General features: G+C 55.7%; 6 protein-coding genes across 6 annotated transcripts; 1 reads left to right on the top strand and 5 right to left on the bottom strand.

Moving 5' to 3' along the window:
- Positions 1 to 281: 281 nt before the first annotated feature.
- BROUX77_002287 (uncharacterized protein) lies at positions 282 to 2,618 on the bottom strand (the record flags this gene model as incomplete). The annotated part of the gene is made up of 1 exon (XM_073746810.1): positions 282 to 2,618. One exon carries the CDS (start codon positions 2,616 to 2,618, stop codon positions 282 to 284), a length of 2,337 nt encoding a protein of 778 aa, XP_073607369.1.
- A 476-nt stretch (positions 2,619 to 3,094) lies between these two features.
- On the top strand, positions 3,095 to 3,790 carry BROUX77_002288 (uncharacterized protein; the record flags this gene model as incomplete). The annotated part of the gene is made up of 2 exons (XM_073746812.1): positions 3,095 to 3,208; positions 3,278 to 3,790. The coding sequence occupies 2 exons, from the start codon at positions 3,095 to 3,097 to the stop codon at positions 3,788 to 3,790; spliced, it is 627 nt and encodes a 208-aa protein (XP_073607370.1).
- A 577-nt stretch (positions 3,791 to 4,367) lies between these two features.
- BROUX77_002289 (uncharacterized protein) lies at positions 4,368 to 5,544 on the bottom strand (the record flags this gene model as incomplete). The annotated part of the gene is made up of 4 exons (XM_073746813.1): positions 4,368 to 4,505; positions 4,576 to 4,698; positions 4,770 to 4,953; positions 5,474 to 5,544. 4 exons carry the CDS (start codon positions 5,542 to 5,544, stop codon positions 4,368 to 4,370), a joined length of 516 nt encoding a protein of 171 aa, XP_073607371.1.
- A 570-nt stretch (positions 5,545 to 6,114) lies between these two features.
- On the bottom strand, positions 6,115 to 6,429 carry BROUX77_002290 (uncharacterized protein; the record flags this gene model as incomplete). The annotated part of the gene is made up of 2 exons (XM_073746814.1): positions 6,115 to 6,351; positions 6,427 to 6,429. The coding sequence occupies 2 exons, from the start codon at positions 6,427 to 6,429 to the stop codon at positions 6,115 to 6,117; spliced, it is 240 nt and encodes a 79-aa protein (XP_073607372.1).
- Positions 6,430 to 7,701: 1,272 nt separating this feature from the next.
- BROUX77_002291 (uncharacterized protein) lies at positions 7,702 to 9,590 on the bottom strand (the record flags this gene model as incomplete). The annotated part of the gene is made up of 3 exons (XM_073746815.1): positions 7,702 to 9,215; positions 9,276 to 9,417; positions 9,498 to 9,590. The coding sequence occupies 3 exons, from the start codon at positions 9,588 to 9,590 to the stop codon at positions 7,702 to 7,704; spliced, it is 1,749 nt and encodes a 582-aa protein (XP_073607373.1).
- A 747-nt stretch (positions 9,591 to 10,337) lies between these two features.
- BROUX77_002292 (uncharacterized protein) lies at positions 10,338 to 11,411 on the bottom strand (the record flags this gene model as incomplete). Its single annotated transcript, XM_073746816.1, has 1 exon — positions 10,338 to 11,411. The coding sequence occupies one exon, from the start codon at positions 11,409 to 11,411 to the stop codon at positions 10,338 to 10,340; it is 1,074 nt and encodes a 357-aa protein (XP_073607374.1).
- Positions 11,412 to 12,194: the final 783 nt, after the last annotated feature.

The raw sequence follows: 12,194 nt of genomic DNA on the forward strand, positions 1-12,194 counted from the left end.
TTTTTTTTTTTCCTTCTGATCATGCTCCTTGTATATTATGTGCACATTATCCACTAGTTGAGAAAAAGTCACGGCTTGTCGTTTGTCATGATGATGGCACAGTAATCTTGGTAATAAAAACAACAAAATGGTTTGATATACTTTTTCTTTTCGTCTTCCCGGAACCGCTTCCAACCTAATTACCAACGCTTGGATGATCTGAGTACGTACAAGTTAATAATAAAAAAAAGGAAAAAAAAACAAAACGAAAGAAGGGAAAAAAAAAAGAGAGTACGCGCTGTCTATTTGGACGTTTTCTTAGTCTTTTTGGTCTTTTTGTCCTTCTTGTCGGCCGCTTTGGAGACGACGGCGGGAGTCTCCTCTTGCGCTGGCGTCTTTTCCTCCTTCTCAGTCTTCTTCTTGGGCTTCTCCTCCTTTGTCTTCTTCTCGGGCGCCTCCTCCTGCTTGCCCTCGGCCTTGTCCTCCTTCTTGCCCACCACCGTCTTCTTGGCTACCGAGGCGCGAGGGTCGAAGCCACGACGACGCATAGCGTTGCGTCTTGCCTTCTCGATCAGCTTGTTGTCCTCCTCGTCGTCAAAGCCTTCGAAGCCGTTCTGCGCCTCCTCTTCCTCGTTGGCCTTGTCGATCTGGGCGCCCAGGCCCTCGTCGTCGACAATCGGCGCCTTGTTGGCCTCGTCGTCGTCGTCGTTGGCGGCAGCAGCAGCAGCAGCATCGGCATCGGCGCGCATGGCCTTGGCGGGCGTCGCGGCAAACTTTTGGAACTTTGCGACGTAGAAGCCGTCAACGTTGTAGGTGTGCGGGTAGTAGCGACGGGTCAGCTTGAGCGACGGGTCAAAGGTCTTGCCGCCGATGGAGGTGAAGCCCTCCTTGCCAAAGGTCAGGCCCGAGTCGACGAGGCGCACGTTGGGCCGGCGGCTGAGGGCGTACTGGACGACCTGCTCGTTCTCCTCGACCGTGACGGAGCAGGTTGAGTAGACAACGTAGCCGCCCGTCTTGCTGGCGTGGTTGACCGAGTCGATGGCGGCGAGCAGCAGCTGCTTCTGCGTGTGCGGCAGCGTCTGGAAGTCGCGCTCCGTCTTATTGGTCTTGACCGAAGGGTCCTTGGAAATAACGCCCGTGCCCGAGCACGGCGCGTCCAGCAGCACGCGGTCGAAGCCGCCAATCGGCTTGGGAAAGGCCCGGGCATCGTAGTTGCACACCACGACGTTGCGGCAGCCCAGACGATGCACGTTACCAATCAGCGCCTTGGCACGCGCCTTGTTCGGATCATTGGCGAGCACAAAGCCCGTGTTCTTCATCAGCGCAGCCAGGTACGACGTCTTTCCGCCGGGCGCAGCAGCCATGTCCAGCACGCGCTCGTTCTCCTGCGGGTCCAGCGCCACACACGGCAGAAACGACGACGCCGCCTGCAGAATGTAGTGGCCGGCGAGGTACTCGGGCGTCGCACCCAGCGGCACATTGCTCTCAAAGATCTGCAGGCCGACCTTGCTCCACTTGCCGACGGGCTCAAGCGTGACGCCGCGGTTGATGAGGGCCTGGGCCAGGTCGCGGCGGTGGGTGCGCAGCGTGTTTGTGCGGATGACGACGGGGCGGGCGCTCTCGTTGGCCTCGAAAAAGGCAAAGGCCTCGCGCGGCGGGAACAGCGCAAATAGCTTCTCGCACAGAAACTGCGAGTAGCCGTAGTAGGCGCACATGTCCTTGATCAGCTGCGCCGTGTACTCGGAGCGCGAGCGGCCGCGCTCGGCCAGCTGCGCAAACGAGTCGAGCACGCGGATCGTCTCGGTGATGCGCGTGCGCAGCAGCTGCAGGTCGGGCGCCAGCAGCGCCTTGGGCTTGGCGTACAGCGGGTCCTCGCCGTCGAGGTCGTCGTCGTCAGAGCCGCCCTCACCATTGAGGATCTTGGGCCGGTCTTCGCCGTCAATGTTGGTCTGCATGTCGCGCATCTCGGCATCGGCCTCCTCCTCTTCACGGGCACGGTCCTCGTCCAGCTTGCGTGACATGGCGGCAATGTTGGCTCTAGTCAGGCGCTCATCGCCGTCGGACTCATCCTCGTCCTCGGAGAAGACCATCTTGCCGCCGCGGGTCTGGTCCTCGTCCGAGTCGTACACCTCGTTATCCTCATCGTCGTCGTTGTCCAAGTCGGAGCCGAGGAAGTCGTCGCGCAGCTTGAGCGGCTCTTCTTCGCTGTCATCGGATTCGTTGATCTCGGCGTCGGGGAACTCATCGGCCATGTCATCGTCCTCCTCATCCTGCTCGTCTTCGTCGTCCGACGAGGGTACAAGGGAAACCTTCTTGCTCTTCTTGGCCTTGGCCGGCATCGAGGCCTTTTTGGGCGTGGGGAAGGCGGCGGCAGTCAGCGCGGCAGCAGCAGCCTTCTTGGACTTGGCCTCGGCCGCCTTTTTGGCAGTGCGCGACACTCGCTCCTCTTGCTTGTCGGCCTTTTCCTGCTTCGCCCGCTCGAGGGCAGCGCGCTTGGCGCCTCGTCTCCGCTTCTTGTCGGGCTCGTCGCTGACATCGTCGACCGGCAGACCGGCCTTGCGCTTGAGCTTGGCAAAGTGCTCTTCGGAAAGGGCTTCAGGAATGCCCTGCTTCTTTCCCATACGCCGACCGACACCCATGGTGAAAAAAAAGTGATGTGAGGAAGAGAACAGGAAGAAACAAAAGAGGGCAAAAGATGCTGGGAAACGGGTTCGGGCGCAATCAACAAGGACTTGAGCAAGAGAAATAAACGCAAATCCTCGGTTTTATGTGACGGCACCAGCAGCGAGTGCGATACAAAAGAGTCGCAGAATTGTATTCGGCATATGTGTTCTGGCTTAGGAAAAACCTTCACAGCTGCCGCAAGTCGAGAATTAGGTCCGCCGAAACTTTTTTTTTTTCTGAAGGATCGGGCGATAAGATATTATCTTAAGTCACATGGTGATACGAACTAGGGTTGATAAAGGGGTTAATGCTGGCGGGGCTATACAGCTTCAGCATGGGGAGCACAAGTAGCACAAGCACAAAGGGTAGCTTTGCAGCACCACATCCACATCAACTCAGCACCATCCTCTGACTACTCTTCTTGCTCCCCAGCAACACCTCAATTATCATCATGGCTACCCAGATCTCCTTCGCCCAGAGCTTCCTCGACCGGCTTGCCGGCCTGCCCCCGACCCTCACAGCCGACCATGTCGAAGACCCGCGCCGCTTCCCCAGCCGGCCGGCCGTACGTGCCCTCTCCACGACTCTGCCCCTTCACATACACAGAGACTAACCCCGCACCGTGCACCCACAGTACACACTCCCCGCCATGCCCACGCCCATGTCGCGGCGCACCGTCCTGGCGCCCGGCGCCGAGCGCAGCATCAGCGTGACGCTCACGTCGGCGCGCAACCCGCCGCTCGCACTGACGCTCTCAGCGCAGGCACCGACTGTCGCCGTGGCCGACCTGCGGCGCATCGTCGCCGAGCGCACGGGCGCCGCTGCGCCCAAGGTCAAGCTGCTGTTCCAGAAGAAGCCGGTGGGCGACAGCAAGACGCTGCGCGACCTCGCGGGCGACACGGCGGATAGCGTCGAGCTCGGCGTCATGATTATCGGCGGCGCGGCGGCGCTGCCCAAGCAGGAGCCGGTGGCCGCCGCCGCCCAGGCATCCGGACCCAAGGGCCAGGATGCGCAGGTCGCAGAGCTCCTCCGCGGCGACGCGTTTTGGACGGAGCTGCAGGGCTTCTTGGTGTCGAAGCTGGGCAATAAAAAGGCAGCGGCGGAGCTTCTGGACACGTTTAAAACTAGCTATGCGGCGGAGCAGTAGATAAGTGGTGGGCGGAAACTAGAGAGATGCGTGATAGTCTTATGCTAACGATGGTATGACATCCTGTTGCAACGGTGAACATGATGGGCGATAAAGACATGGAAAGGAATTACTATGTATCTATGCCACAATGTCAAGGCTTTTCAGAAGGATATCATATATACATGGCTGGGCGAAGAGGCATAATGGGGTCAGATTGCACAACGCACCACAAGATAAAAGACAACAAGTACACGCAACAGGATCATACGAAACGGGTGCGACTACATGGACCAACAAAAGTGACATCACGTTTGAACCACAGAGACAACGGGAGACAAAAAACGACAGTTTATCAGTAGCAGTGTTCACCTTGAGCCCAACACAACACGAGACGCCGGTGATGGTGCAGCGAAGAAAAGCAGAAGAAACATGAGGATGGCGCCATAAGACGCGCATGCATGTTCGCCAGTGACATGCATGTCACAGTCCATGAGTTTGTAGGTGACATAATGGCATGTTTGATTAAGTTGGAAGGTATGTAGTGTCTTGGGTTGGGAGAATACAGGCAAACAGAAACAAGAGAAGCGCTGTTTGCTTAGGCCTTACCCTTGCTAACCGTCTTGATGATCTGGTGGAACTCAATGTCATCAGAGTCATTGGCCTGCAGCTCAAGGGCAACACCAGTCAGCGAGCGCTTAAGGGCCTCCTTGGAGGAGGCATACACCATCTTAGCCTGTGTGTAGGGAGCAATGTCAGTATAAAGTCATAATTGACACATGTGCAGCCAGTAGCGAGTTGCTTACCATGACACCGGCATCATCAGGAGACCAGGCAATGAAGGTCAGCTTGTTGCGCTCACCCTCGCCAGAGGCCAGAGTGTACTGGAAGTCGTAGACGGCGTAGCGGGGACCCTTGCCAACGGCACCCTGCAAAGAGAAAGACAAAGGTTAGAAGGCTTCTGAGATACGAGCATAAAAGGATAAACGTGGACACTTACACTTTTGCTCTTGGTGGTGGAGTTCATCAGCTTGCTGCGGAAGCTCTCCCAGTCGCCATCTTCCGAGGCCTCATCGACAACAATCTGCTTGTTGTCGTCGGACAGCTTGAAGATGATGTACTTGTACTTCTTCTGAAGCTTCAGCTCGTTGTAGGCTGAGATGCAATCCTGAGCAACGGTAGCACTGCAGGAGGAGAAGCACTGTTAGTAAGTCTGTGCATGTGAATTCAAGAGGGTCGACGAAGGTAGTGTAGCGGGGGGTTTTGGGGCCGAGTCAGGGGGAAGGATATCATGCATGTTAAGCCAGGCCAGTCTTGTGTGGATCAGACGACGGCACAGCAGTGCTGCTGATTCAACGCATGTTGGATGTGTGTTTCGTTCTAGAGCTCCTTGCCGCGCATTGCATGACACATTAAGTCCTGGTTTGCAGATGCTGTTGTCACTTCACTGTGATGCGTGCTGTAGTTGGCTGCATGGATGATGGATGGATTGTCTGGGTTGGAGAGTAGTGGCCTGCGTGTGTGCGTGCTGCTTTAACCCCTCCCTCCCGAAGCTGCTGCGCCCTGGGTCTGGTTGGGGTTGAGCCGAGCTTCTAGGGGCGTGCCGGGGTGTTGGTTGGTGCTGATACGAGCTCAGGATGCTGTGTTTTGTGGTGTATAAGGAGGATAAGAAAAGCAGCAGCAAGAGTTGCCAGCACGAGGCACGGCAGCACATTGGCGCGGTTCTGGCGATGTGACGGTGGCGAGGGCGTGCATGATGGGAGGCTCGACAGCATCGGCGTATGTATGCGGGCGAGTGAGGGGTTCGCTTTTCGATGCAGGTGAGGGGTTGGCGCATGGTTGGCAGACTTGAGCAGGCTTTTGATAGCAGACAGACAAACAAGACCACGAGAAACCAAAATTAGTGGTAGCATACGCTTCGGATAGATGAGGCGGCCAGTTTAGAAGCCACACAGTCAGCTAAAAGGAGGAGCTCGTGGGACACCCTGAAAGTGCAAGCTGGCGCATTCCACCAGAGACGCCGACAAGGCAGCCAGCACACAAATGGAGACAGAAGCATGGCACACATAGCATGGCAGGCAGTGAAGCGACTACTGGCACAAGCACAGATATAGATCGGGCGGATCGGAGCAGCGTAGCGGCGAGGTAGGCGGCGGGGGAATTGGGTACTAGCCCAGCACGAGAGAGCAATGGCAGCACGAGGGGGGCGGGGCGAGAGTTGACAGCGAGAAGAGACCTAAGCAAGGCAGACGTACCCGGACTGAGACTACATGCCCCAAGAAGAGAACGCGTTAGCAGATGGACCTGTGCTGTTGGCCGCGGGCCGTGGCAGCGGGTGAGTTTGTTTAGGAACCAGCATCGTGGCACTGGCGAGGGGCAATGTGGGCGAATTGGCGGATGGTCCCGAGCTTCATCAGCCGCACAGCCAGCAAGACCAGCTTGCCGGCAGCCGGAGCCCGGGCAATGGCAGTTCCAGGCCTGACAATATCCGGCATTCGGCATGTCTTTGTCCTCCAAAGCTCGGCGTGACGCGGCAGCGAGCTTGCATCACCACGCCGAAGCTGTCCGGTCGAGATGGCCCTCTGAGGCAGAGGAAGGATTGGAGTAGCAAAGGCCAAAGAGCACAGAGCAGAGGGGGACAAGACGATAAAACTCACCATTTTGAAGTGATTTTTTTACGGCGAAAGAAAAGAGGAAAAAAAGCTGCTGGAGACGGGGGAAAATGAAGAAGAAAAAGAAGCCAAAGGAAAAAAAATAGTCAATGAGAAATACACGCAAGAGAGAGGCTCGGCTTGCAAAAAAGGCAATCACGCAGGTAGGGGCAGGAGCACGAAAAAAAGAGGAAGGCAGGAAGGCAGGACGACCAGGCCAGGCCAGACAGAGAGGCAGGAAGGAGCGGAATAGGAAGGAAGGGCAAGGAGAAGGGGAAGCGGGGTGGGCTGCTGGGCTTTGACGGTACGGGCAACTGCTCCAGGTATGTGTGGTAGTTGCAGCGAGTTACAAGTCATGCACAAGTACAACCCAAGTCCATCGTCGCTCCATCTTTGCGCTTTTGCTACTTTCTAGAGACAATGTGCATTCACGTAATTGCAGCTCTATTGTTCCAAGAATTTCTGTCGCTGCCTCTTCCGTGCTCGCGTGATTTTTGATTTTCTAATGGCCACCCAACGCTTGCCTGCAAACGAAGGCTGTTGCCAAAGCTTCATCGCTCGTAACCCATCCCCCGCCCTCGTGATAGCCTAACCCTAGGCCCATGCCCCCCACCCCACACCTCCTCCTCCAACTGAACACCTTTCCCACAAGCTCTTACAAGGGGCCGGAGGCCTTGGTTGCCGGTCTTTCTACTTCATACGCCTTGGGGCCTCACTGGCCACATTCTCTACACGTACGCCTATTCGCAAGATATGTAACAATGTAACTATGTAATTACATCCATACCTTTGGCTTTTTTGCGAGGCCTCATACCTCAAGATTAGGCATCATGTAATGACGTCTATCTACACTGCACCACTATAAAATGGCCTCATCCGCTGCCCAAAGGACACACTCACATGGCATAGGTCACGTCAATTAGACTCATCGTTTTGGTATAATATCCGTTATTCATTTTTTTCGTGTTTTACACTTTGTCTATGGTACATAAGGCATATTTCATCCTAGAGCGGGAAGGGAGAAGGGAAATGGGGGAGGGTTGATGTAAGTGTAATGGTAGTTAGTATACAAGCCATATAGAGGGACTACAAAGAAGAGTCCCTCCGCCGGGCTGCTCCCTAAGAGAGAACAATAACAGAAATGGAACGATTTCAGCAAGAAAAACACAAGAGGCAGACCGATCGCAAAACTCGGAGCAAGGAAGAATAAAGCAAACAAGACCAGCACGCAATGCAAGAGGTGGCAACTGGAAACAAGAAATTTCTCTTAGGTTAGGCCTCTCACATCATGCCGCCCATACCGCCCATACCACCCATGCCACCCATGCCACCCATGGGAGCAGCGGGGCCCTTCTCCTCAGGGGCGTCAACGATGGCCACCTCGGTCGTACCCAGAAGCGAGGCAACACCCGAGGCGTCAATCAGTCCAGTGCGGACAACCTTGAAGGGATCCAGGATACCAGCAGCAATCATGTCGACGTACTCGCCCTTGGACGAGTCAAAGCCCTTGTTGAACTCCTTGCCAAAGTCGTCCTGGATCTTGCCGACAACGACAGCGCCCTCCAGACCAGCATTCTCGATAATGGTCTTGGCGGGGCGGGTGATGGCGCTCTTGATGATGGACACACCCAGCTGCTGGTCAAAGTTGGCCGTCTTGATGTCGTTCAGGGCTTGGCTGGAGGCCTTGATCAGGGCAGTACCACCACCGGGCAGAATGCCCTCCTCGACAGCAGCGCGGGTGGCGTTGAGGGCATCAACGAAGCGGTCCTTCTTCTCGCCAACCTCAACCTCGGAAGAACCACCGACCTTGATGACAGCAACACCGCCGGAGAGCTTGGCCAGGCGCTCCTGGAGCTTCTCCTTTTCGTACTCCGAGGTGGTAGGGTCAGCCATGACACCACGGATCTGCTCACAGCGCTGAGTGATGGACTCGCGCGAGCCGTCGCCGTTGAGAATAATGGTGTCCTCCTTGGTGATAGTGATGGAGCCAGTGGAACCCAGCATGTCGGGGGTCAGCTTCTCAAGCTTGACGTCCAGCTCGTTGGAGAAGACAACCGAGTTGGTCAGGACACCCAGGTCGCCCAGGATGGACTTGCGGTTGTCACCGAAGCCAGGGGCCTTGATGGCAGCAACCTGGAGCTGACCACGCAGCTTGTTCAGAATGCAGACGGCCAGGGCCTCGCCATCAATGTCCTCGGCAATAATGACCAGCGGGCGGCGCTGCTGGGTGGAAGCCTCCAGGGCGGGAATGATGTCCTGGACAGCAGAGATCTTCTTCTCGGACAGCAGGATCAGAGGCTTCTCGAACTCAACCTTCTGCGACTTGGCGTCGGTGATGAAGTAGGGAGACACGAAGCCGCGGTCGAAGCGCATACCCTCGGTGACCTCGAGCTCATCGTTCAGGGTCTTGCCCTCCTTGACGGTGATGACACCCTCCTTGCCAACCTTCTCCATAGCGTTGGCAATCATCTTGCCGACGTGGACATCGCCGTTGGCAGAGATGGTGGCGACCTGAGCAACCTCTTCTGAGGTGGTGATGTCGCGCTTGTTCTTCTGGAGGAACTCGACAACAGCGTCAACGGCAGCCTGGATACCACGGCGCAGGTCCATGGGGTTGCAGCCTGCGGCGACATTCTTGACAGTCTCGGAGAAGATGGCGCGGGCCAGAACGGTAGCAGTGGTAGTACCGTCACCGGCGGTCTCATTGGTCTTGCCAGCAACGTCCTGCAGGAGCTTGGCACCGAGGTTCTCAAACTTGTCCTTGAGAGTGATGGACTTGGCAACAGTCACACCATCTGTAGAGCGTTAGTGAATAGCTCAGAGCAGCGGACTACAGTAGAAGGAAAGGGACATACCCTTGGTGATTTTGGGAGAGCCGAAGCTAGACTCGATCAGGACGTTACGGCCCTTGGGACCGAGGGTAGTAGCAACGGCCTTGGCCAGAGTCTCAACACCGGCCAGAAGGGCAGCGCGGCCCTCGACACCGAACTTGAGCTCCTATATAGAATGAGAGGGTCAGAACTTGCAAACGGAAAAGCGGTCGGGCAGCGAGGAATGGAGAAGGAGGCGGAACTAACCTTGTGGATGAAGCGGGTTTGCTGGGCGGCCCGGAGTCTGGAGGCCGAGGCCAGAGCGGTCTGGCGAGAACGGGCAGAGAAAGCACGCTGCATTGTGAGTGAAAAAAAAAAAAAAGCGACGGGTATTAGTACAAAAAGGAACAAAAGTGACGGCCAAGAGACACCAGAAGAAATGCGCAGAGGAGAAAGTAGTAGTACACAGAGCAGGTCTAGATAATAGACGCCTTGGAGGGGAGAAATGAAGAAGAGAAGAAAGAGGGTCCGAAGAATTTTTGTCTGGGATTTGAGGTTGCGCTTCGTGATGGAAAAAATAGGTAAAAAAAACTAGAAAAAAAAAAGCTTGGGCGAAGGAACGGAACCTGATGGACAGTCAGCGAAAACTGGAGAAGCTTCCAGGACCCACCCATGCAATAAGTATTACTAGAGGTGCATAACTACGGCAAAGGCAGCTGCCGCTTTCTAGTAGGTTCTCCGTGGCTGGCTGGAATCTTTCGGCTGGACGTGCCCTCACGTGACCCGTGATACCCTCAAAATACCCTCAATCTGCTCTGCGGCCATTAGGCCCGGCCGCTGCTTACCGTGAGCCCATGGGCCCATGAGCCCGAGCTTGGTGGTCGAAACTCTGCGGAAGACGTCGGAATGGGGCCACGGAATGTTAGAATGTGTGATACATGGACATGAGGAGATAGTGCTAAACCACAGTGCACGCCCGCCTGCTGCAACTGGCCCAAGATGATTTGTTCAGCAGACAACATTATAGACACTCTTCATAGCTATGCACATAACTGTCTCACGAGCTCGCATTTATACGCTATGGAGTGCTCATTACATTGGCGCTCACTACAACCGACTCATGCCTTGCTCATGGCGGACCTCCCCCTCTAGCTGGTTGAGCAACTGGGCCAAACGAGCCTCCAAGTCTTGGTTAAGCCGCTCCTCCACGTTGGTCGCAATCAGGTCTACCGTTTCGTCTGCCTCGCCTGCCATCTCGTCGCGAAGCTGCAGCTGCTCGAGCCTCAGGCCCTCCACGCCCTCGCGCTGCACCGCCTGTATGTCGCCGAGCGTTTGTTGAAGCTGCAAGAGAACTAAGTCGGTATACTCCGCGAGCGTCTCTGCGCTACTGCGCATTGCGCCCATCTGCTCTATAGCTAGAGCCTGTGTCTGCGCAAGCTGCAACACTTCAGTGAGAACGCCGGCTATGTACTCTTTGGTCTCGTAGATTGGCTGCATCGCCTTGCTCACTGCGTCTTGCACGCTGTGTCTGATAACATCCACCACTTCAGTCGAGACTGGCCCCGGGTTCGAATGACCACCACATGGCATCATGGCTGGATGCGGCGTCCATACAGAAGCGGGTAAGTGAGCTGTTAAGGGCGCTGGTGTAGCCATTGGTGATTGACCCAACTGGCATGGAACTTTGTGATTTACCATGCAACTCTGTTGTGGAATATGCACACTCGCCGGCCGCTTCCCGGTGTTGCTGCTCTCGGGGGCATTCTTGTGTTTACTGAGCAGCTCATGCAATTCCGAGCCTTCCTTGGCGGCTGCTTTCAAGAAAAACCGGATTCGCTCCCTTGCTACATTCTGAGCGGCTTCGTCGGAGCGTTCGGAATCGCGCTCATTGAAAACCTTTTTGATCTCAGCTCGGAGCCGCTCATAGTCTGGCGATGGTTTCTTGTTGGGGTTTCCACGCGCAAGACGCAGCATCTGAAGAATGCCCCAGTCTTCAACAATGACCTTTGGGTCTGTCAGCGGCGCTGTGCTAAAGGGCAGTTCACCACTGCTACGACACGCGAGAATCTCCGAGGCCATCAGTCGGATCTCGGAGCTATCGTAGGCCATGCCCCCGAGTAACAACATCTCGGCCCGCGAACGCAGGGCAATCGACGAGGCCTCATGTGCTGCCGAGCACATGCAGCAGGAATGGACGTGAGTGTGGGAGGAGGTGTTTGCTGTTGGACATTGAGGAGCTGTGAGAGACGGCTTACGTGCAGACGCTGCGCTGCAAATAGCGGGAGAACTGACAGTACGAGTAGATGAGTGAACAGCCGGTGGTGGCGCAGTACTCTGTGACTCGCACGGCTTCGAGATACCGGCGGTTCTAGGAAGAAGCCCTGGCTTGGATAGTTTCGGGTAATCTTTTCTTCTGCCGCTGGTAGAAATACCAGAAGAACAAGACTTGCTCTCATTAGCTTTGCCCGAGTCACTTGAGATTATCTCTTTGACATGTCGCGGAGACGGTACACGTGCTTCCGCCTTCATGACAGGCTCTCGGTAAGGAGCCGGCAATACTGCGGCCCCAGGCTTGGTAGCACATGATGGACTCATGTAACTAGTTTGATCTTGAGCTGGGATGATAATAGGCCCTGGCCGGCGGCGTGGCGAGGTCCGGTTAGCGTTCGAGCTGCTCTTGGGCAATATTGGCAGTCCAGAGTCCGCTTTGACACTTGCAAGAGAAGATAGAACAGCAAAGTCGGCGGATACATTGACTGGTGCGGCATCTTTGTTTTCATCTAACTTGTACTTGCATATATCCTGGCCATTCTCTGGAAGTGTCTGTTCGGATTGGTCAGAAGGATGTGGGAGCCGAAACATTGGCAAAGATGACAAGTACGAAATGGAGTGTCGCCGGGACAACTCTGAAGTCTGCTTCGGTACATACGCCAGCGCAGGGAGAATTTGAAGGGGTGCTATCAG

This window comes from Berkeleyomyces rouxiae (assembly GCF_048999995.1).
Source record: "Berkeleyomyces rouxiae strain 22BRR77 chromosome Unknown BrBRR77_ptg000002l, whole genome shotgun sequence".
Taxonomy (NCBI): domain Eukaryota; kingdom Fungi; phylum Ascomycota; class Sordariomycetes; order Microascales; family Ceratocystidaceae; genus Berkeleyomyces; species Berkeleyomyces rouxiae.